Raw genomic sequence first — 23,915 nt, 5'->3', positions numbered from 1 at the left:
GTCAGGGAGCCAGGCTGGAGTCAAGGCTAGTGGAAGTTGGGTAGAAGCTGGTTTTAACTTCAAAATGCTATTACGTTCACTCTGGGCCCTGAACTGCAAGCTCTCTGGGCCTGAGTTTCCCTTTCCATGAGGAATGGTGGGTGGGTGAGAGGAAATGAGACGAAAAATACGGGATCCAGATGAGACATATGGGTGTGTTTCCTGCCTCAAAAGAAGGCAGGTCCCGCCGAGAGCTACAGTGAGTTCCAGCCATGCCGCAGCCCCACACCATCCTCGGCAAGGACACAAGGACCCTGAAATTGACAGTGGCCCTAATCGGCGACCTGCTAGTGACTGATGGATGACACCCACAGACATGCCACCTCTCGGATGAGAACAGCTCTGGGAAGGTGGGTGATGAATGGGACAGGAAGTGAGGATGGGGAGGGGGCGATGAGGAACAGACACACCATGAGGCGCCACCCCAGTGACAGCACTGCTTCCAGCCAGGGACGCTGGGGAGGGGGTCTCGCAGAGCCACCCGCAGAGTGCTTAAACACCCCCAAAACAGGAAAGTGCTCAGAGGAGCAATTTCACAGCTCTTGAAGAGAGGGGCTCTCAGGCCAAACACGCCAGGTCTCCTGGAGGGGGTGGGGATAGGGGGGTGGCATGTGTGGCCTTAATCCCTCAGGGTTCCAGTCATGCTTCCACATGCTCCTCAGACTGTGTCTGAATTGAAAACACTGTTCTAACTACTGTCACCTGCAGTGTGGAAAGCATCAAAGTCCAATACTCTTTCTGTCACCACAAGGACAGGCCACTGTGTCAACTAGAGACTCTGACTCTGTCAGTTTTCAAGAGGGGATGTCTGCTTCTATCAAACCACCAGCTGAGCCAGGACATCTGGTTGCTCTGGGCGGCCTGCTGTCAGGACAAAGGCTCAGGTCCTCTTCAACACTGGCCTAAACGTCATCGTCAAAAGTAAAAGATAAAAATGTATGACTGAGACGCAGAAGGATGCTTCCAGATGAGCCATGTAGGTTTGAGTGACATTTTCACGTCCCAAGACTCCAGGATGCGGAAAGGTTGCCAAACAATGTGTACTGGAAGATATAAATCCTTCCTTCTGACCATTTTCAGCAGCAGTTTCAGTTCCAAGGGTTTTTTTTTTTTTTTTATCTCATCCATATGTATCCATATGTTACACCAATTTAACAGAGAGGTTTCATTTGATAGAAAGCATACACCATGAGGCTGATCCTTAAAAAAACCCCAATGGGCTTCCCCTTGAGCTCTGGGAGAAATGGTCTTTATTATAATAAACCAAAATTAAAGCTTTTTTGAATGGAAAGCACTCAATTGGAAGCTTCTTCACTGTTCCCAAGGCTGCGGTAATATTTACCTTGGGGCAAAAGCTAGAGGTGTGGTGTGACATATCCAAACGTTCGAGATGACGAGGGGTCACCTGCTAAAACAGCATCAAGCTGTGGTTTGCAGTAAGCTTATGTCCTTTGGAGTAAAATGTTTTTTAAAAAACTGCTATCATGGACCTAAGCAAATAAATAAATAAACAAAGATCCCACACCTCGCACCCAGAGTTATAAGAGCATTTTTCAATGATGATCATCAGTGAAAAGACTTGGGCTTGGAACTTCTGCAAAAGGCCTTTTCTCACTTTTTCTTTAAAAAGAAAAAAGAGGGCTTCCCTGGTGGCGCAGTGGTTGAGAGTCCGTCTGCCGATGCAGGGGACACGGGTTCGTGCCCCGGTCCGGGAAGATCCCACATGCCGCGGAGCGGCTGGGCCCGTGAGCCATGGCCGCTGAGCCTGTGCGTCCGGAGCCTGTGCTCCGCAACGGGAGAGGCCACAACAGTGAGAGGCCCGCGTACCGCAAAAAAAAAAAAAAAAAAAGAGCCAGGTGTGTATAACTTGTAACATGAGGCCTTCTTTTATTGTAGGCCAAAGTAATCTGTCAGTACTGGCTGCCAGGGATGCTGTGTTAAGATGGATTCTGAGGCAGTGTCCAACCTCAGTGAGAAATAGTGTTGTGACCAGTTAATAGGGACAGGCAGCTGGACTGCCACGTGTTCTACTGTCCTTGTTCTAGATCTCTGTGTAAAGGCCGAGTCAGGTATTTTTTCACTTGTGTCTAAACTAAATTAGGGTTTAGAGATTTGATTATAGAGATCTGATTCTCTCCCATGAGCAAAAAAATCACCCAAATATCCTAGTAACCAACCCAAATCTCTTTCCCCATGAGGTGGGCCATCCTGGCTGGGTCAAATGGTGGCCATTGAAGTGACAGCCACGGCTTCCCACAGGCATGAATAATTCATGCTAAGGGACACATACGCTGACAGGTGTTTCCAGGAGGTCCCCAGACTCACTGATCTGGGGCAGAGCCACCTTCTGGGATGCTCTGGTCCCTCCCTAAAGGGCTTCATGCTCTAAGAGGAGCCTGAGAGGAACACACTCTGAGTCTCTACTTTCAAAGCCCTCCCCATAGTTCAGAAATCTCAGGGCAGGCCTGAGCCCCCCACCAGTGAGGATACCCACCTATCATCTGGGCGATGGTCTTCTCATACTCGGCCACTATTTTCCTGTAAGAGAAGTGAAAATAGGTTGGAACTGTGACCACAGAATAGTTTTTAATTTCATGCGGGAGCCCATGTGCTGGATATCAACAGCCTGACCACTGTCTAAGAGGACAAGTCTTATGGGTCACAGGTGGTTCAGACTACTAGGGACCCCTCCAACATCAGTCCTCTTCTTGTACACCCAAATAGGTTCATTTTCCTAGTGCAAGACTCTGATCAAATCACTCCCTTATACAAAACCTGTGTCTCCTCTCTGCCCACTGAGAAAAAAAATAAGGCCAAACCTTCAGCCTGACAGTCGAAGCCTTCTGTCACCTGGGCCTGATCTTCATCAATCTTACCTCCTTCCATGCCATCTCGTGAACACAGCGGTTCAGTGAGAACAAATGATTTCTTGTCTGCCCTGAGCTTTCTCACCTCTATGGCCTTGCCCATGTTGTTCACTTCCCCTCTCTCTTTCCACCTGTCATAGTCTGTTTCTCAAGGGCCAATTCAAATGCTACCTCCTCCAGGAAGCCTTCCCTGATTTCTCCTTAGAACCCTGTAACATTTTATCTGCATCTTCTTCCAAAACATACATCATAGTACTTGAGTGGAAGCTCCTCAAGGTCCAGGGACCACTTCTTAGTCACCTGTGTTGTTGAGTGGGGGAGTGGCAGGAAACGAAACAGTAGCACTTCTTGGGTAGGCTCAATGAAGAGAAGCTGCACAAAAGCACTAAGATCCCTTGTTTATAAGATTAAAGGAAATGCTCAAAAAAGACTTGAGGGTTTCACCTACATTATCCAATCCACAAGAGAACCAAGAGTTACTAACCTCCAACAGAACTAGGACCTGACTGCAGCTGACCCTGCCTCTCCAAGCTGTGTGATTTGAGCAAGTCAGTAATGGACGCTGAGGGTTCAGCTTACTCCCTGGTACAGTGAGGATTACCTTAGACCTTGACTTTCGGGACTGGGGGGTGGGAATTAAATGAAGTTAAAAGCGACAGTGACAGCAGAGCACACTCTTGCAAAGGCTTAAGGCCTTGCAGCTGCTGGGTGTCTGTCCCTGGCTTCTTGAACTTGGCCCCAAGGTCACTGCCTCACCCAAGGGCAGACCCACCACAAGAAAGGCAGCCACAACATGAGTGCACTTGCATTCTCTCTCTGAATCCTACAGAGACACTTCATGTTTTCTGTGCTAAAACAACCCCTCCTGGCACCCCTGAATCACAAAACAGTGATGGATCTCTGAGGCTGCCCCATCTAAACCCACCACCACTGAGGGCAGAGGCGGGACCACAGCCAGTAAGGGACGTGTCCTTTCAGAAGCGCTAGGAGACTGGGGGCCAAAGAAGTGGTCTCCCTAGAATTGCTATACAGGGTCATTCAGGAACCTTTCCAGGATCCCAGGGCTACAAAGTGGCAGAGCAAGGATTCAAACCCAGGTATCAACTCTGGAGTCTTTGTTATAACCCTTCGGCTCCACTGCCTCCAGGCATTGTGACTTACCCCCATTTTACAGATGAGCAAAGTTAGACACAGAGTTAAGAAACAGATTCAGAGAACCTGCTGTATAGCACAGGGAACTCTACTTGACTCCGCTGGACAGTAGAAACTCTAACAAAACATTGTAAAACAACTGTATCACAATTTAAAAAGAAAGAAAGAAAAAGAAACAGACTCAGAAGCAGCTACAAAGCAGAGCCTGACTTCCATCTGGTCTGGCTCCAGAGGCTGACGTTTAGGGCACCAAAAACTAGTGCCTCTGTGCCAGCTGGTGACACTTGAAATCCCACCATACCAGTTAGCAAACAGCACTCCCTGGAGCCCCCAGAGGTATAATTTCTCCCAGGAAAGCAAAAGGAATCAGAGACAAGAACTTCCAGCCTCCCCGTATGTCCTGCCTCCACCTTGAGTGCAGACAAAAAACCAAAGCCACCCGGTTCCCTCCCCAACTCCCCTTTAGCCAAAAAAAAAAAAAAAAAAGATAAAAGAGATTTTAAAATAATGCAACTACAGGGCCTCAGTTTGAATGTGAAATAGCGCTAAGATTAAGCTCCAGAAGTGATCACAAAAACTGTCAGCAGAAAGATGGAACTAACAGAAGAATTTTCAGGAAGATACTATTTGACCTAGAAAATGGGATATGATCACCTAAACATTTGCTTATTACTTAAAACGGTAGCCAGGAACATGATTTTGATAATTAGCTAACAGCACTACTGCAATGAAGTGTACTAAAAATGTACAGATTCTTCGACCAATGTTTAAAAATGCATTAATTCTCTTATTCCCACACTTTGAGACTTTAAAATGAAGCCTATTATGTATTCTTGGCACATTGCCAGACCTTCTGTCTTGTTAAAATGGTTGTGCTCGAATCCGTATCTTCTCTTGCAATTGCCTCAGCTCGTGCTGAAGAAAGGCAGGTGTGTGGAGAACGAACTATGCCCCCTCCACCCCGCCACAAGCAGTTCTTAGACCCGCAGCATCTAGAACCCGGACAAGATGTGCTAACCCGGAACGGTCAGAGCAGAGGTTTGGGCCAAAATTGCTTTAAAAGTGCCACTTACAATACAGTTTTAAAAGTCACATCCCAAGGGTAAATTCTAGCCCCAGGATGGTTTCTTAGTTTCTAAGATGATGACGAATTGAGAAAGGAAATAAAGGGGAAAAGGCACGTGAGGAGTGAAAGCAAGAGGCAGGCTGCTGGGTACGGTGGAAGGAGCTTGGCTTTCAGAGTCAGAAAGGTGGATTCAAATCCATGTTCTTGTTAACTAGCAGCTCCAGGGCCTCCGTCAAGTCACCTAACCTCTCTGCGCCTTCGCGCGGGGCTGACCATCCTCTCGACAGCTGTGGGGAGAAACAGGCTGTGTGTCTCCAGCCAAAAGCACAGTGCTTGGCACACGGCAGGTACTTACCACATGGTAGCTGTCATACTTCTAGGACAATAGGCAGCAAATGAAAATAAATCACTCAGGCGACATTTGGGAGACACCCTCAATGTTTATCAATTGAGACTGGTGAAATTAATTATGTTAGACCCTTAAAAGGACTGTCGAGCACCTGTTGAACAATAAGGTCAAGACGTATAAAAATCTGTCCAAGTTACGCTAAGTTAAAGAAGAGTGTAGGGTAATGTACATTTCTACACTCCACTTCTGAAGAAAAATGGAGGCTACACAAATACCTTAACACATTTGGGATCAGAAATGGAAAATTCTGGGAAGGATACACCAGAAATGGTGCATAGTAGGTCCCTGAAGGGTGTGGAACCAGAGGCTGAGTGGGAAGCAGATGTGTTTCTCCTTGTACATATATTTATTTGATTGCATTATATGACTCACGGTATTTTAATAATAGTAATACACTAAGAATACTTCTGTGAAAATACAAACCTTGTGGAGTAACGGGTAACTTCTATAGAGGACACTGTTCATGGGCCACACCAGCTCCAGCTGTTATCAAACCACAGGTAAGCACCCCCCCGGTACCAGGAAGCCCGAGCATCACGACTGACCTCATTTCCATCACTTCCCGCCTGCTTTCTTCATATTTATCTTTCCAGTCCGAGACCTCTCTCTCCTTGGTTATGATCTAGTATCAGGGAGAAGAAGAGGAAGGAGGTTAGTCCCAGCTGAGTCAATTCAGATCTGAGCAATTCATACACCAAGACAAGGAAACACTAAATAAATACGGAATTAAAACCTGCTACACCAAATAATTGTATTTAGAGAATTTCCCCGAGCATGAGATAGAAATAAGCCAAACGTGAGACTTTCACAATGTCCACAGAGAGCAACTAAAAGGCATGTGCTTTTTTGTTATAACTCGAACGAGGCCCTAAAAGCTCATTAAACAATAGTGTCGGGCTTCCCTGGTGGCGCAATGGTTGAGAGTCTGCCTGCCGATGTAGGGGACATGGGTTCGTGCCCCGGTCCGGGAAGATCCCACATGCCGCGGAGCGGCTAGGCCCGTGAGCCATGGCTGCTGAGCCTGTGCGTCCGGAGCCTGTGCTCCGCAACAGGAGAGGCCACAACAGTGAGAGGCCCGCGTACCACAAAAAAAAAAAAAAAAAAAAAAACCCCAAAAAACCCAATAGTGTCCAAGATCAAAACCCATGGTTTGCCACCTGTCTCTGCCTGCAGTGGTCAGAGAAGAAAGTCTGTGTCCAGAGATGCTGGCTTTGTGGGACGTGGGTACATACATTTATCTACAAATGGCAGAACCCGGAGCTTTTCCCAGGGCACCCAGAGCTGGCCTTGCCTTCTCTGAGCCACACACACGCCACAGTACCTCTGCCCTGGCAATCTGGAGGGCGGAGTCCAGGTCAGGCTGCTGGAACAGAAGGCCCGTGGGTTTCTCTACCTCGGCCGTCCCGATGCGGGAATACAAGGCTGTTTTGGAGATGGTGACGTCTGTTGGGTGAGCAGCTTCTCTCTGTGGAATGGTTTTTTTTTGGAATGATTTTTAATTTTAAAAAGTTAACATTAATCTTATGACAAAGAGAATTGCATTCATCCCCTCATGAACGGGTCCGTTGTATGGTTTTGAAACAAAGAACACCAAAAGTATGAGAAAACGCTGAGACTAATGAAAGGGGAAATGCCGGATACAATCTACGGAAATCTATCATTCTGCACCTGCGCCGGCTGACAAAGGGTCTAATGGCGGACGCCTCCCCAGCTCCCAGGCCCTGGAGTCAAGCACGTCTGGTGCCCGTTTATCACTGCCATTTATCAGCCGCAGAGGCATTTAGGCACGGCGCATAAGAACCAAGGTCATCTTCCAGCAGGTTCCACTTCCAAAACAAAAGCCTGACGGTGAACAATGTTGAATTCTACTCTATGTTTTCCCAGTTTTGAGTAACCACAGATCTGATCATTTTTGTAAGACTTGTCCACATTTCAACTTAGGGGACATTGGTTAGCTCTGTTTGAAAGGATATAATTCACACAAAGCTTAAGGCCTACCATGGCTCTCAACCAACATCACCTTCTACGAGCTAGTTTCTGGGTGCCAAAAGGTAAGCGGTACGTTGGAGTTACAGCGTCAGCGGGAAAATTGAAAACTGGATCACTGACGACATCCACCTGTGCCGATAAGCCCCTCGATGAGTGGTGTGATTCCCTGCCCCCACAACTGACACTGGACAGTCACAAGCCTCCAGGGAGGGAGGAGAGGTCTGTGCTGACTCTTCCTCCCTTTGCATAAATGCTCAGCCATTTCCAACACGCCCGAAACGCAGCATTAGGAGCGCCGTCAACCAGTGCAGCGGGGTTGTCAATCTAGTTCTACTGCAAAAGAAATGTCAAGCCAATCACACTCTCAGTCCTATTCATTAACCTCCTGGCCCGTCGTGGTTGCCAAGGCAAACCTCCACCCTGGTTACTAGAGTCCACCTGGACGTGAAGCAATGGGGGTGTAATGGCGGAGGGCAACTGCTATTTCTTTGGGAAATTTATGAGAAGAGATGGAGCCGTGAACAGAACACCACAGTGTGGAAGACAGAGAGAGATGTGGGAAAGGATCGGTGAGGACTTATCTTGTAGATGGAAGCAGAGGAGATGAAAGAACCAATGGTAACTGGGAAGGGGGTGACCCGAAGGTGCTTGGGCAGAATTTCTCTCCTCAATCTCGGGAACAGGCATGCCTACCCTACTGTGGCCACAGAGGCAATGAACTTGTGACAGCTTAGAAAATGCAGGTGGAAGCTTAATGGATAGGACTGGAGGTCACCGAGTTAGGACCAGTTAGTTGTACACATGCACGATGAACTAAGTGGTTTAAGGCTGTCCTGGAAGCGAGCGTCTGCTGCGTGGGTGTCACTACCCCTGCCTGGCCTTGAGTATCTGGGCTAACTCTCACATGGGACCCAGAATGACCACTGCTGGTCAGAAGGGAGTACCAGACCCAGGGACACGCCCACCTGTCAAGTGGGATGCCAGGATCTTCGGTGACAGGACATTTGAGCAGAACACAAGTTTAAAGCCCTCAGGAGCAGGCAGGCTGACCTCTCTGAAGAGGTCCTCCAGACCACAGGGCAGAGCCTCTCCCATGTAGGCATTAGTCTCTGATGTCTGAGATGTTTTCAAGGTTCTACTTGTCAAATGGGAAACTTCTCAGGAAGTAAATAGAAAATTATACCTAGACACCAAGACTCAGTATTTACATTTATCGAGAAAGTTCAAACACAAAAAATTCTGAAGAGGATTTTTAAAAAACCTGTTCCTGTCACAGTTAGATAAAATAATGTATTCTTTGAAAAAAATCAGAATAACATTTCAAAACGGAAAGAACCTTAGACACCGTCCAACTCATCCTGGTCCCTCTGATGATGAAAAAATTGAGGATCTAAATAAGATTTGGCCAAATCGTTTCCCAGAATGAGATTCAATTCCGACCCAAAATAAACCAACTCTCTAAAGTGCAAGAGAGAATGAATTAAAACTAACTTTATCATACTGGGCAGAAACAAAATATGACCAGTGCAGGAATTAATGATCTTTAAGCTGCCTAATGTCCTTTGTAAAACAAGGAAGGGGATGAAAAATAAACAAAATAAGGAGCTTTCTAAGGAAATGCAAACGGTTACTACCAGATACAGTAATTCACTACCACCGGTCATCCTGGCCACCTGGTGTTTTCAATAAAGAAACATGATGACTTAAGAATCCATTTGAATTACTACCAGAGTATCTGCATGTTAATGCAATTCAAGGTACACACCCTGGTTTTCTCTTACAACCAAGAATTGTTTTTAACTGAAATTAATAGGTTTGTCTCTTGATGATATTTTAAGATCAGACTTAGATTAAGCTTTGTTTCTCCCACATAACCTCCCACTTGCGACTTTAGAGGAACCAAAAAGCCACCAGAATCACAAATTAAGATGTGAAGTGGCCACGACTCAGACTGCACGGGACCAACGTCCAACCTCTCAATCCACTCCCTCAGATCTTGGTCCCTGCGGGGACCCCTGGGGCACTGTCGCCTGGATCAGGCCTGCAGACCTCATGCCTGGGGTCCTTCTGGCCTTGCAGCCAGGGGCTGGGGGTCTTGTCGCTCAGCCAGGCTCACAACAGGCTCAGCCTGTTGCCAGGCTCAGGGGAAGCTGCCATGTCTTGGACCAAAGCAGGATCGCTTTGGTCCCCGGAAACCAGGTGGGAAGCAGTGAGAAGGCGCAGGGGTAGGGCCCAAAAGCCGAGATCAGGTCATGGACCAAGCTCATGGAGCGTGGACACAGGCTGGGTGCTTGGGGGGTGATGGGGCCACGTGGCGCCAGGTGGCGCAGAGAGCAGCCTCACCCCGGTGCCGCCCCATCCAAATCTGACAAGGGGCGGGTCTCAAGTTCAGGATGGCAAACAAAAGGAAGGCACTTGATACGTGCCCTTACTCCACTCCCCACAGGAGGCGCCACCAGTACCAACCGGCCTCTCCTTCCCACTGGGTCAAGACATGGCCTCAGACCTCAACACAGGCTGCAGACGAAAACCACAAATTCTTGAAACTGGCAAATAAGCTGAAACCCACGTGCCAGCCCTTTGTCACTGCCCTTCAGACTGTTCTTGCGGGTTTCGGGTATCACCTGGTTAAATGGCCGGGGTGGGTGGTTTCCGGACACAGAAGGAGAAAAGGCAGCTATGCTATCAGGCCTTTCACCAACCATACAGTTGCCCCAGACCTGATTCCTTCTCCCACTGATGCTGCGACAACCCAGGCATCTTCCTTTATGGGCCAGGACTCCTGGAGGAATCACACACTGAAGATTAATACCCTTTCCCTCCCAGGGGAGCCTGTTTCTAGGACCTCCTCCGGTCCCAAAGCTTGCCATTTGTATGATCCTTGTTCCTATGTTACCCAGACACATCCTTCCTTCTTTATATAGGGTCCCCCTAATCCCACAAGGCCAGGTACTGGACCATACCCAGTATCTGTTATACACACAAATTAAATCCATCCCTGTGCCCTGCAGCCCTTGGAAAGCCATACAGATGGAACGCTTACGTTCTATCCACCCTGGTTTAGTGGTGAATCCAGGGCTGCTGCACCTCACAGCCAGTGACCTGGTCAGATCCCCCGCAGGAGGACACAACCGAATTCAGTTCCACCAGAAGCGTGTGGAAAGAAAACAATAAGGGGTCTGACACCCCAGCCCCTGCGGAGTTTCCCTCGTTTCTAACATTTTCTAATGAGACAGGAAACCGCACAGCAGTGCCTGGAAGGCTGGCTTTGCTGGCCTGGCCCTCAGTCTGAAGGGAAACGTCAAGTGAAGCTGCTCACAGGAGCGACCAGAAATCACCCCCATCGTATTTCATGACGTTTTTCATGCCCTCAGTATGAGTTTTTTTCATTCCAAGTGATTTCATTTTGTGTTAGCAACAGTTTAAGAGCATGCTGCCAGAAACACTGGGCTAGGTCACCTGCAACTGAGACGTATGAGCAGAAAAAAGAACAAGTTGGATACACAGCTGCTGTCTTCTCTTTCTATATATCAGCAGTTTCCATATGCGCTAAGGGGCAACCAAGCATCTCACCAGCAAGAAACCCACAGAAACCGAAATGGGTTCAGGTAAATGGACCACCCTAGGTCTGGTGAGCTACAGAAAAGAACATCTATTTTCCATGGGCCAACGTCACTAGATTAAGATACTTCTTACAAAAGTGGTACAAGTTCCTATGGTAGAGAAAAATGTTCCTCATACTCCAAGACACTTCTACCCCTATGGAATAATTCTTTTAACACGCCCTTCTGGAATACATAAGGAGGGAGCGGGGGGCGGGGGGGGGCTGTCTCTCCAAACCACACTCAGTAGACTCAGGTGACAGTATTTTCTCAATCAAAATCGGGACACATGGTCTGAGAACAGGCTTTAACTGACGGGAAGTCAACTGCCGGCCGTCTCTGAGAAGTAGGCACGGGTATCAGGCAGTCCTGAACACTTTATACTCAACTGGAACCACTGAGAACATGCTCAATTCTGCCTCAGACTTCTGGACAGGAATAAACTGTATTTATAGTGACCAAACGTCAAGCAATTCGTTCTGTGTTTAAGCCACTACCCAAGGACATCAAGAAATAAATCTAACGGGGAAAAAATCCTTGCTGCTTAATGCATTCTAAAAATCTCATTTTGACGGAAATTAAACCCAAGTGTATGGGTCTGCCACAAGAACAAAGACATCAGCAATTGGTGTTTACATTCCTATAAACACCTGATGGCCCCAGTCTGGACACCCATGGGATGACCTTCTTCTCTCACGGAGAGATGTCTCTGGAAAGGGGTCCCCATTTGGTTCCAGGGAAACCACATGTGGGGGACCCACAGGGCAGGGCCAGCAGATGAACTCCTGATCCTGTCCCAAGGACAAGTGATGGGAGAGAGCACGGGCCCCTCTGCCAAATAAGCTGTTACTTGAGATGTACAGGCAACAAGCTCCCAGGCTCCCAGATGTACAGGCAACTAACTCTCCCAGCTTCCCAGGCTCCGTTTTCCACATCTGTAAAATGGGACCTGGACCCGCTGTCTGAAGGGAGATGTTGGGAGAGTCTCATCAGGTAACGAGAGGCACAAGTGAAGGTCACCTCCCAGCAGCTTTCATTGATCGTACACCTACTGTGTGCTAGGCTCTCTGCACGGCACTTACTGTCCTCACAGCAACGTGCAAACTCGCTGCTATTAGCCTCTTGTCACAAATGGAAAAACTGAGGCTCAGAGAGGCTCACCAACTGGTTCAGGGCCACAGGGCGCACTGGGGCCCAGTCCTGGTCTCACAGCCCAGGTTCACCGGGCTGCCAACTGGGGGTGGGGTGTGGGAGAGGGAATGAGGCGGATCCTCAGAGGCCAGGTGCACCCGTCAGCCCTGGGGGTGGGCTGAACCTCCCCGGACCACGCTCCATCGTGCGTGTCATCAGCGACACATTCCAGTTGTTAAGAAAAATGACTCCAAACTTGGAAGCCAGCAAAACAATTTCTGCAGGTCTTGTCAATACCACACTCTGCTCTAGAGAAGGGCTGGCAAATTACGGCGATGGCTCAAGTGGCCCGTTGCCCTTTTCTGTAAAAAGGGTTTTCCCGGAACCCGCCACACTCGTTCATCCACGTGTGGTCCGGTGCTGCTTTAGCAGAGCTTGGTGCCAGAGCTGAGTTAGTTGTTACAGAGATCAAATAGATGCCTACAGAACCTGAAATATTTACGCTCTCCCGTTGCAGAAAGAGACTGCTTTTCTGTAATCCTTTTGACCCTGGCCTAAGGGTCATCTGACATCTCAGGAAGATCTTGTTTTCACCTATTCACTATTGACTGGGATCCGGTCTCAGTATAATTAGATGTTAACTTGTAGAAAATAGAAAAGGTGCAAATTATTTTTTATTAGTAGCGAAGCAAATGATTTCTATAGGAAGAAAAAAGAACCTCAAAGGTTATGAATTATCTGTCCTGTTTAACTAGTATTAACCTGTTTTGTATCTAACTTTGCAACCTTATTCCAGCCTCCTTACCCCACTGACTGGACATCGGTTTCTCGTATTTTTCTCCATTCAACAAGCTTTACCATCCTGCTGGTGTGTTCAGTGCGTACTTATGCACAAATCACACTTTTAGCTTTTTGGAAAATCATACTCTGTCGAACACCTGCCTGGCCATGGTTAGCAAAGAAGCTTCTGGACCACACAACATTCTCAAGAGGCAGCACACGGCAGCAGCAAACCGGTACCTTGGTGTCCTGGCGGCTACGGGAAGCCAGGGTGATCTGCCTGGCCAGCTTCAGGGCTTCTATCCGCATGATGGCAAACTCTAACTCCTCCTGCCGGAGGGGTGGGAAATGAGCAGACCGCAGGGGAAATGCATCGAGACAGGACGGAAATGTTTTCCACATCCAAGAAACGAATGTGCCACGTGAATGTGTCATGACAGGTACTCGGGGAAACATACGCGCTGGCTTTCTTTCACAATTAACACCTCAGCAGATCATGAAATAAGTGTCTCATTTCCTTTTTTTTTTTTTTTTAAATCACCCTTTGGGATGTCTGGCGGGAAGTATTACGCAAATACGAAATAATTTTTAAAATGGGATCAGAATTTTTAGTGCACTGTTCTTTCAATTTCTCTCCTTTTGTTCATTTCATGTCAAGTCGGCCAACAATTTCCACCAGCGGATTTGCGTATCTCAAATGACTATTAACAATCTCTCTTAAGTTTTTGCTCTGAACATCCCAGTCTAGAGGGTATCAAATTGAGCTGTCAAATTTAAAGCACAGACTGTGGACAATTGTTTTGGTGCCAGATACAAGACCTGAGTCCAGATGTTATCTCAACAGGGGTCTGAGATAACCTTGTATACATAAACAGCCTGGCTCCATGGTGAGCTAATACCCTTGGTTCCAGGAATAAATCAGAGAAACTGCTTTTGGGGCTATCAAAACTTCTAAAAAATGACTGCTTCGGTCCATTTTCCAAATTGAAATACAAATGGTTTGTTCCACATGTAATGGCACGATTTATAGTACTCTGGCGTCCTGGGTAAAGAACACCACATATATCTGTCTTTGAGGGGAAGCTATTCCATCTGGAACATTCTCAGCAATGCTCCATTAAATCCTGCCTCATTGCATTTGGAGTTCGGAGGTTCATTCTCTACTGAGGTTTTGACAAACTCCCCAAAGGTCACACGTGGGCTACAAACCTGAAGTTTCTGAGCAAATACTGGGGGGTTCTTTTCTGCTAAGTCGGGTTCCAGATAGTCAAGCGCACCACAGAGAGAGGCTGGATGAGCTAGCCTGCTGAGGAGGGCATCAGCAGAGGCAAAGGAGCCCTCAGGAGCTGTCTGAAGGCCGGCAGAGGAGGACACAGAGGAAAAATAGAGGAGAGCAGAGTGATATCGGTTCCAAGCAAGGACCACCCATCTATTGGCTGGACATCTCTGCCTTAGGGCTGAAGAGAGTATCAGTTAGGTGCCAATACTTTCCTTTTCCTCTGGACTAATTCCCACATGCTGGTCATGGGCATCGTGAGATCGGCAGGCCCAACCCGCTCCCCAAAAGCACAGCCTTAGGTGCCCTCTCCACCCCCATGTCACCCTCACTCCATAACCAGTTAAAGCTACCCTTTACTTATTTACTTGAAAACCTCAGTGGGTAGGAGACAAGGTAGGTGATGGGGTTTCTAAACGTAAGTCATCAAGAACATACTTTCCATTGTAAACATCCAAAGGAAGGTTTGGTAAAGGTCATTTTCTAAATAATGGAAAGATGACTTCAAACTGGTAGATCAGAAAGACTTCAAAATCAGAAGGCAAAGGTTGCATAAGTTGAATCACGCATGAGTCCTTCATAGTATCTATTTGAGAAACAGCCTAGGTCCCGTCTGGACTCTCTTTTTGCTCACTATTATTTTCCCAGTATCCACCTGCCAGACATACAGTAGGTGCTAAATAAATACTTGATGCGTGAGATCAATGAATGTCTACTAATCTGGAGCAATAGAGCAACACGCCAAGTCAATGGCCTCATACCCTCTTGGGGATTGCTAGGGGGAAATAAAAAAAGAAAAATAGAATTGGCCAGAAGGGTGATCGATTTTAGACGTGTGGGGCGCGTGGGTGAGGCCTTCAGCTCAGGTCTATTCGCTCTGCAGGTCCCACAGGGGTTGGGAGGGAAGAGGTATAAGTCCTGGTCTATAGACAGGAGGGACTTCCCATCACCAAAGCCCAGGAGAACCAACTGTTCCTCGAAAGGAGAGTGTTTCCTGATCTACCATACTCTGCCCTCTGCCAAAGAGGACAGAGAAGCAGGGTACAGACCGATGGCAGCTCAAAAACCAACAGTCCAGCCCGAAGGGGCTAGAAGTGGAAAATGAATAACCCTGAAGGCCAATAAAGCACTTAGGTGAGAACCGCAAAACCACATTGGTGAGGACGGAGAGACCTTCTCTCATTATTATGGGGTGGGGTCTCCTAGGCTGGCTTCTCTGGCGGGATAGGGGGATAGGGACCCACATCAGGTCCCAGGGGAGTGTTGCTCTGAAGGCCTGGCCCAAGTGGTGATAGAACCCAGCTGACCCAGGGCTCACCCGCAGTGATCTCGGGCCCCTCCAACCCCACTTACAATTTCGATCACTTCTGATGCGGTGCCCAAGGCCATGGCCTCCAGCTCTTTCTGGGAGGATTTCTCTGGCACCTGCAAGTGTGGCTCCTGGCTGGGGGCCAGCCCTCGTGCAACGGGATGCTGGATCTTTGCCCCGGCGTTCACGAGGGCTTCAGTCTCCTCAAAACTTGAGCTAAGGAAGCAAAGCGCATCTTTAGAGGTTGCACTGGAAATCCCACTGAAATTAGCCAGGATGACCCAACTAACACAGCAAGCGATCCTCGACTTCCAAGGTTATATTCCCTGAGGAAAACGGGCAGGTCTGAGGTGACCAAGGGGTCCGTTGGCTGGATAGAGGGTGGTCCAGCCCCACATAAGAGCCTGCTGACAACGGACAGCCAGAAGCACAGATGCCATTGGCTAAGGGTACGAGCTCTGGAGTTAGCAGACTGCCAACCCCTTGGCTGTGCACCTTGGCGGGAGGGATTAGGTACTGTAACTCTGTGAAGATCGAGTGAGATGCTGCCTGCACCTAGAGCACCAGTCATAAGGCGCCATTACTGCTGTTACAATAACATCATCACCTCATTCCCACCACCCTGAGCAGATTCCGGAGTAGGTATGGGAAGTCACAGCAAGAGCGTTCACCCCTACTCAGTGAAAGGAGCAGGTAGGAGAGGACAGGAAGGTCCCAATGTTAGCATGATACCCCCCCCCACCACCCAATCCAGCACCACACAGCTCAGAACAGGAGCCTGACAAATGCTTACATTCACATCCATATGAATAATAAACGTTTATCAGAACTTCATTTGCGCCAGGCCCTGCGACAAGTGCTTTCCTTACAGCATCTCAGTTTACTCCTCCTTTTGGCTATTTGAACAGGTACCCCTACCCCTATCCCAAGTGGCACCTCAATTCATCTTCAAAAAATCCCTACAGGATCAATTTTATTATTACTCTCACTTGACACGTGAGCAAACTGCAGCCCAGGAGGGTCAAGTAACTTGCATCAGGTCACACAACCAGTAGGGGTTGGGAGTGGGATTCGGGCACTGAATGCTGAGGCGTCCTGCTTCCCCACGGGACAAATTACACAATAAAGTGGCGTGCACCGGCAGGTCATGGGAGGGGCTCACGGTGTCAGCAGTTAAAGGGTGCTACCTTAGTCCAAAGGGCAGCCCGTGACAAACCCACTGCATCTGTGCCCGTGTGGACACAGGGAGATGGGATTGTGGGCTGCCTGAGTGTGTGCAAATGAACGGGGGTCAGGGGAGCAGGGCAGGTACTCAGAGGCCTGGGGACCTCCGCCCCGGGGTGTAACTCTCTCAACATGGAAGTCGTACCCTGAACACGGCGTCGGGGACTCCGACATCCGGACGGGGGGAGACTTGACCGGGCTCTCCTGAGAAGTGTCAAACATAAGGTACAAGGCCTGCTTCTTCGGGGCGTCGTCGTCCTGCTGCGGGGATCAAAGTGACACGTCAGCTCGGATGCAGTGGCCTAAACACGCTACAGAGACGAAAACCAGAGCGCTCTTCAGTGGGGACAGATAACTCATCAGGCAGAAGCCTTCATTTCTCTCCAGCCACCCGGAAGAGAGGAGAAAGCAGCGCTGGCTAAGAGACAGGAGAGGAGGACCGGAGGGAAGAGGAAAGTGTAGGAAGAAAGTGGGACCGCCTGCAGTTGGGAACATTTCCAGGGGGGACTGCAATGGTGTTGGTGTGCTCCATGCTGCTCAGCCCATCGGCATTTAGGGGTCATCCTCTCTGGATGGGCAACCATGCTGGCCACCGAGGATAAACAGAGGGGTAGGCGAGACCCCCATCCGGGCGTGGCCCACAGTTGAATGGTGGAGACGGGCATGATGCCCCATTGTGATGAGCGCCACCATCAAGGTTCACTGACTTACAGCAGATGTGGTTTAAGAGCAGCAACACCCCATCTATGAATGATGCAAAGAAAGATAGATAAGAGCAACGTGTCCGGGCTGCTGAGTGTCGCACAAGCCCTCCTGGGCATCTCCACACCTCTGGGGGCATCGCTGGACGACAGCAGCACAAGAGGTCATGTCCAGGACCAAGTGCCCCAGCAGCAGCACATGTTAAGCCAGGGAAGACAGGTGCCCATCATGACAACTCAAAATGAAAAGAGATGGGGGAAAGGCTTACTGCCCAAAGGGACAATTTTCAGTTCTAGGAAACAATTCATCTGAAGAAACCAGATAACGGTACACCTTAGACACCACCAAAGCACTCCCTCCACCTGTTTTAAAAGAAATCTCTTGACGAGTTCCTTCTCAGTCTAGGAAGTAATTCTGCAGGGAGCCTAACAGCATCCTATCATTTTTCTCACTGAAAATGGCATCCGAAGTGGATTGAGACAAACCTCAACTCCCCCAGCCCCAGTTCACCAATCTGACAGGGTGGGAGAGCAAGTTCCCTGCTGGCTGAAGGCAGAAGAACTTACAGGTAAGGAGGAACCAATTTTCTCCATGTATTCGATTTCATAGGAGTTTCTGTAATCCAACTCTGCAAAAGAAACAGAAGGAGAGGTGAGTGCCAGAGCGGGGAGGGGGAGTGAAAAGTTTGGGGCTGGGCAGGTGGGGTCCGGAACAAGGCTTTAAGCTTTCTGAGAATGTCCACTGACTGAGATTTCTGATATGGTCAAAAGGGGAGGCTCGACTCAGCTATTTTCAGACAACTGGTAAACCCCTTACCGTAAAGGGACTTCCACCATTTGGGAGCCTGAGAGAGTTCCAAGAGAATTAAATGTCATGACCAAGCACAGATTTGACTGGGGAAAGATCTGAGCATTTTGCACAGAGTTTTCAGATCAGACAGTGTGTTCACTGTGGGTGTTGCTTTTCTCTGTAAGTCTCACGTGCGATACACGGAACCTTCCCAAGTCCTGGTGACATTTTGGAACTGGACCCACAGTTGCCCATCCAGTTGTCGGAAGCAAGGGAAGAACAGTGCTGCTGTAAGAGAAGCTTTGTGAGTTGTCTAGAATGCTTCCCGAAATTCTTCCAGTGCCAACAGGGCTGGTGCAAATCAAACGTTCAGCTGCAAAGACTATTAAAGTCCAATTTGATGGAAAGATGACCTACTTCAAACTGACCGGAGACTTCAGGCTGCAAAGAAAACTCCAGATACTCTCACTGGATACCTGATCACAGGAATGGAGACAGTTTTGTGGATTAACGACCAGAAGGACCTCGTGCGTCCTTAAGGCCCTGACTTGTGCATCACTTGGGAAGAATGGAGACTAAGCCAAACCATATGCTGGGCAGGAACTCAGAGTGTCTGTTACCGTCGTGTGAATCTGTCCCTAGGGTCTGCCTCAACTGAAGACGAAGAAGCATTCGTTTACTAAGACTTACTATCTTTCAAAGGCAGGGGACAGTGAAGGACAAAGTGATTTCTAGGCCCTCTTTTAGACCTGTCACTTTCTGGGTGCAGGACCCCAGAACTATCATTTTATTGCTCTACTAAAGACCGTCTAAATGGAAACGAAATAGTGAACCAGCTGCTTCCTCCTCCGAGGTATTACTACTATCGCCAAGGCATGATTTAACCCTAAATTATTTCACAGAAACCACACCCCCGCACACCCCACAATGCCACAGAGCACCTGGGATGCACTGAATAAGCTGAAGCCACCATGGAGATTTTCCAGGCCCGGGGGCCCCGCGTCAGTGCCGGCTCTGGTTACCAGCCTCTCCTCAGTGTCCCACCTGGAATCTGAGCTCGTTTCCGGGCAGCAGATCTGGGGGAGTTTGAGGTCACTGAGCTCATTCATCTGCCTTCTTTCCTACCTGCCAAGAGGGTCTCAGACCTTTTGAGAAAACATCTTACTGAACTTGGTTTTCAAAATCCCATTCACCTGCCTTAAATTCTAAGCCTTAGAGGGTAGGCTTGGAGAGGGGAGCCACGACCAATTTTAGCCCCATTTTTCAACTACGCCACACGCAGCAGGCAGGCCAAGAAGGGTAACGCCAGTTATACCAAATGGCTCAACATCTTTACAAATGAGAGAAGAGGCCGCTTGCTAAAGCATGTGCTGCTTCGAGCTGAAGAGGCCAGAAGTTTTGTTTTATTTTGGTTTTTTGGCTGCACCGTGCGGCTTGCAGGATCTTAGTTCCCCAGCCAGGGATCGAACCCGGGCCCACTGCAGTGAAAGCGAGGAGTCCTAACCACTGGACCGCCAGGGAATTCCCCCGAAGTTATTTTTAATGGGTCCTGTCGTTCTGAAGGCAAGGGACCTGTGTTTCCATCTGACTCTCATGGCTGGAGCTTTGCTGGGGGACCGAAGGAGCCTGGGTAGAAGCCGGAAGGATGCAACCGAGTCCTGATTGCCACTGCCAGGATCAGGGAAGCCAACTCCCTGACTTCTCTAGCCCATCGACTTATCCATAAATGGAGCTCAAAGTGCATACATCTTGCAGGGTAAAATGATTTGATGTAAGATGAAAAGCCCCACAGCTGGTCACGCAAAGGTAAGGGACTGTGACCAGGTCTGTTACTGCTCTTTGCTAATACTTCTGAAACTTTTAACATAAGTGATGAGAGGAGACGAGCCTTTTGGAAGGGGACAAGGACACTGCTCCAACTTCCTTGGGTGGCCCTTCTACATGCCTGTAGTGTGACAACAATGGTGCCCACCACTGAAGACCAGGTTAGGCTCCTGAGAAGGACACCCCTTCTCTATCGTATGCAAGAGGAGGTGCTGGTGCAGCTGTGTGTAGAGGGAGACAGGGTGACCAGCAATGGCCATCCAGACCTTCGAATCTAAAGCAAATACTCCCTCAGGGTCTCAGACCAGAGCTAGGAGGTTTCGGAGGCTCTGTCGTCCAGCGGTTCCTAAACTTTCCATCTCTGGGGATCACATGCACGAGGTTTTCTCTCACGGCACCATGTTTCAATAGATTGCTCCAGAAAAGGGCATTTGGTAAGCAAGCACTCACAGAAAAATGTTTATAATTTTGCCAATCTGAGGTTTAAATCAATGAGAGAGTATCAGTGTCACCACAGTGAGCCGATATGATTACAGCCCCCAAGCATGCGGTTTTAAACTAGCTGGGCATCTTTCTAACCCAGCTCCACAGGTTTTCTGAAATATTAAGACAACTTGAATCTCTTGTGAACCCAGGTAGGGAAGCACCGATCAGCTCAACATCCTCATTCTACACTGAACGAAAGGAAGTCTGTATGACGCTCACGTAAAGAGCATGGCGGAAAAGAAGAGGCCCTTCGAGTCAGGCAGACCTGGTCCTACGAGAACTAGCCCCTCAACACTCAGCAAATCTTAACAGCTCAAAGCCTCTGCTCCCTTGCTCTTACGTGACGAAGTGCAGAAATCCACCATCTAGAGCTGCGAGGGTGAAATGAAATCACGTATGAAAAGGCGCAGCAGGGCTACTCCACCAATGACAGCTCTGCCTTTTTGTGTGTGTGTGTGTGGTACGCAGGCCTCTCACTGTTGTGGCCTCTCCCGTTGCGGAGCACAGGCTCCGGACACGCAGGCTCAGCGGCCATGGCTCACGGGCCCAGCCACTCCGCGGCATGTGGGATCTTCCTGGACCGGGGCATGAACCCGTGTCCCCTGCATTGGCAGGCGGACTCTCAACCACTGCGCCACCAGGGAAGCCCGACAGCTCCTCCTTATTACTGTTACTTGGAGAATTCATATTGCAGTGAATACGTGTCCAAGTGGCAAATATTATTTCTAACCCAACATTTCATTGTCCTGTGATTTATGACTTCAGTGTAAGAAAGCCTCAATCGCGGCTGCAGCACTGGGCAGGCTCTTTCTGGGGAGTACATCTGCACCCCAACCAGGTTCGTGTCTGGTATGGCCGGACGTGGCTCAGTAACAGGAGGACAATCCGAGAACAGGGCTCTGCATCCAGTTTCTACATCCAGTTGCTGGAGGGAACCAGGTACATTAGAGAGGTGAATGTAGGCCACACCTCTTGAAACTGAGGCTGTTCTGAATTCACACAGACAATGGATTTCCCATCGCCCACCAGGTATAACTATGGTCAGGACTTCCCACATATTCACATTTTCTTTTTCTTTTTCTTTCATTCATTCATTTATGGCTGCATTGGGTCTTTGTTGCTGCACGTGGGCTTTTCTCTAGTTGCGGCGAGCGGGGTCTACTCTTTGTTGCGGTGCGTGGGCTTCTCGTTGCAGTGTCTTGTTGCGGAGCATGGGCTCTAGGGGCGCGGGCTTCAGTAGTTGTGGCACACGGGCTCAGGAGTTATGGCTCGCAGGCTCTAGAGCGCAGGCTCAGGAGTTGTAGCTCACAGGCTTAGCTGCTCTGCGGCGTGTGGGATCTTCCCGGACTAGGGCTCGAACCCGTGTCCCCTGCATTGGCAGGTGGATTCTTAACCTTGTGCCACCAGAGAAGCCCCACAGTCATTTTCTAAGGAGGCAGGTTTACTAGAGCTTTGTTCCAAACTTACAGATTTCCCTATTTGTGGAACTTTTGCAGAAAACAAACAATTCTCAAATATGCCACTAAGCTAGTGAGTGGACTGCTTTAGTTCTAAGTTAAAGATGAAGAAATAGATGTTACCACTGAATGAGGCACCTATTAGATTGAAAGGTATCATGAAAATAATGCATGTAGGGAATTCCCTGGCGGTCCAGTGGTTAGGACTCCCCGCTTTCACCGCCGTGGACCCGGGTTCAATCCCTGGCCAGGGAACTAAGATCCCGCAAGCCATGTGGCGCGGCCAAAAAAAAAAAGCATGTATTTATTTGGTTCCTGATGGTACAACCACACACACACAGCCCAAAACAAACACCTTTTGATTCCTATCTATAATGGCGAGGTCAGGTTGGTTTTTATTACATTTAAAAGTTTCTTATTAAGCCTCAAGAGAGGTGAGCCAGCAGGAAACCACAGGTGCTACAAACTGGCCAGGCTCCTGCTAGTCTTCAGTCACCCCCTGCTGCTTCTGGGCTGTCAACACGCCCTCCCCCCCCCCCCCCCCCCCCCCCCCCCCCCGGCCGTCTCCCTCACACAGGTGCTGACTGATGCAAAGATCAAACCTTGGCCACTAAGCTGTCTACCTGCCTAGCCTTCTATTTTCTTTTCCTCACAAAGCTGTCTTTAGCCCTTACGATGTTCACGGCGCTGTAAGGAAAACAAAGCTGGCTCAGATGGGCTTCCCGTCTTTAAGAAACACACAGTCTAGCAGGGAGCGCCCGCATCATCCTTACCGCGTTACGTAACCTCAGAGCGAGTTCAGACCAAGCACTGATAGCAGACGGCAGAGGGGCCACGTCCAGGGCAAGGCTGGGAGACGGGGAAGCAGGGGGCATCCTGCAGGAGCCACTGCAGCGGAGCTGAGCAGGGGCGTCCCTGGGGGAAAGTGGTTCCATCCGGTACAGTCACGGCCCAGGGGTGTGTGCATAGAGGAAAAGGAGGACTGAAGAAAGCTGAGGCCAGGCCTGGGCCCCTGGGGTCAGGTTGGAGCGAGACGGTGACTCTTAAGCCTCCCAAACCCCTAGCCAGAGGGCCAACCAGACAACCAACCAAAGGCTCCATTATGCAGAAAATACAATGCCCGAAAGTCCAAAGACTCGTAATTTGGATTGTCTTTTCATCATCAAACTAGAGACAGGCATTACAATAAGATAAGCACCCCAAATCCCCCCAGAACTTGAAATGGATCTCACTGGTATCATTCAGAGACCTCATGGGCACAAAGCAAGCCACCAAGAAGCCTGATCATACAAGAACCTCCAGAGGAAGCACTCCTACTTACAATTAAAAGTTACCTCGGTTACTGCCCTGCCCTGCCCTGCCCAGGCGGGGGCAGGAGGCTGTCTGATGGAGATCATGGTTTCTCCTTAGCAGCAAAGAAGCGGAGATAAGGTTTCCCTGTATGACTGTCCTCATGTTGAATTCTACTCAGTTTTTAAAAATCGCTAGAAATCAAGATCTTGGAAAGGGAAACTTAGAACCATCACAACAGCCCACAGTGCTGGGATGACGGCCCAGTACTAGGCTCACAAGCCGCACATGGTGGTGGGTGGAGGAAAGGCCCCAGGAGGACTAGGGATGCAGGGTACCGTCACACCTGGAAATGGACTAATCCTTCGCAGGAAGGTTCTAGTTGCTGACTTAAGATACATGAATTTTTCAAGCCGAAGAATCAGGCAGAAAGCTGAAAGTGGGTATACGCAAGGGGAAGGAAGATACAAATGAGATAAGTGACTTGCTTGGGGCCTATTCAGAAGGACTCAGTCCTCTCGTT

The 23,915-nt window shown here is 49.0% G+C and overlaps 1 protein-coding gene across 10 annotated transcripts in view; it reads right to left on the bottom strand.

Annotated features, from left to right (window-relative positions):
- The window catches only part of TACC2 (transforming acidic coiled-coil containing protein 2), a 185,729-nt gene that overhangs the window by 8,096 nt on the left and 153,718 nt on the right, over positions 1 to 23,915 (bottom strand). For all 10 annotated transcript variants that reach the window (XM_032608275.1, XM_032608274.1, XM_032608277.1 and 7 more), the window contains 6 exons: positions 18,113 to 18,174; positions 16,990 to 17,105; positions 15,665 to 15,836; positions 6,855 to 6,998; positions 6,079 to 6,155; positions 2,534 to 2,577 (listed from right to left, as the gene is read on the bottom strand). In XM_032608275.1, the coding sequence (XP_032464166.1) occupies positions 2,534 to 2,577; positions 6,079 to 6,155; positions 6,855 to 6,998; positions 15,665 to 15,836; positions 16,990 to 17,105; positions 18,113 to 18,174 (615 nt within the window). The remainder of the gene's footprint in view (positions 1 to 2,533; positions 2,578 to 6,078; positions 6,156 to 6,854; positions 6,999 to 15,664; positions 15,837 to 16,989; positions 17,106 to 18,112; positions 18,175 to 23,915) is intronic.

Source organism: Phocoena sinus, chromosome 16 (genome assembly GCF_008692025.1).
Source record: "Phocoena sinus isolate mPhoSin1 chromosome 16, mPhoSin1.pri, whole genome shotgun sequence".
Lineage (NCBI taxonomy): Eukaryota > Metazoa > Chordata > Mammalia > Artiodactyla > Phocoenidae > Phocoena > Phocoena sinus.
The sequence above is the reverse complement of the archived record's forward strand: the minus strand, read 5'-3'. Positions and strand labels throughout refer to the sequence as shown.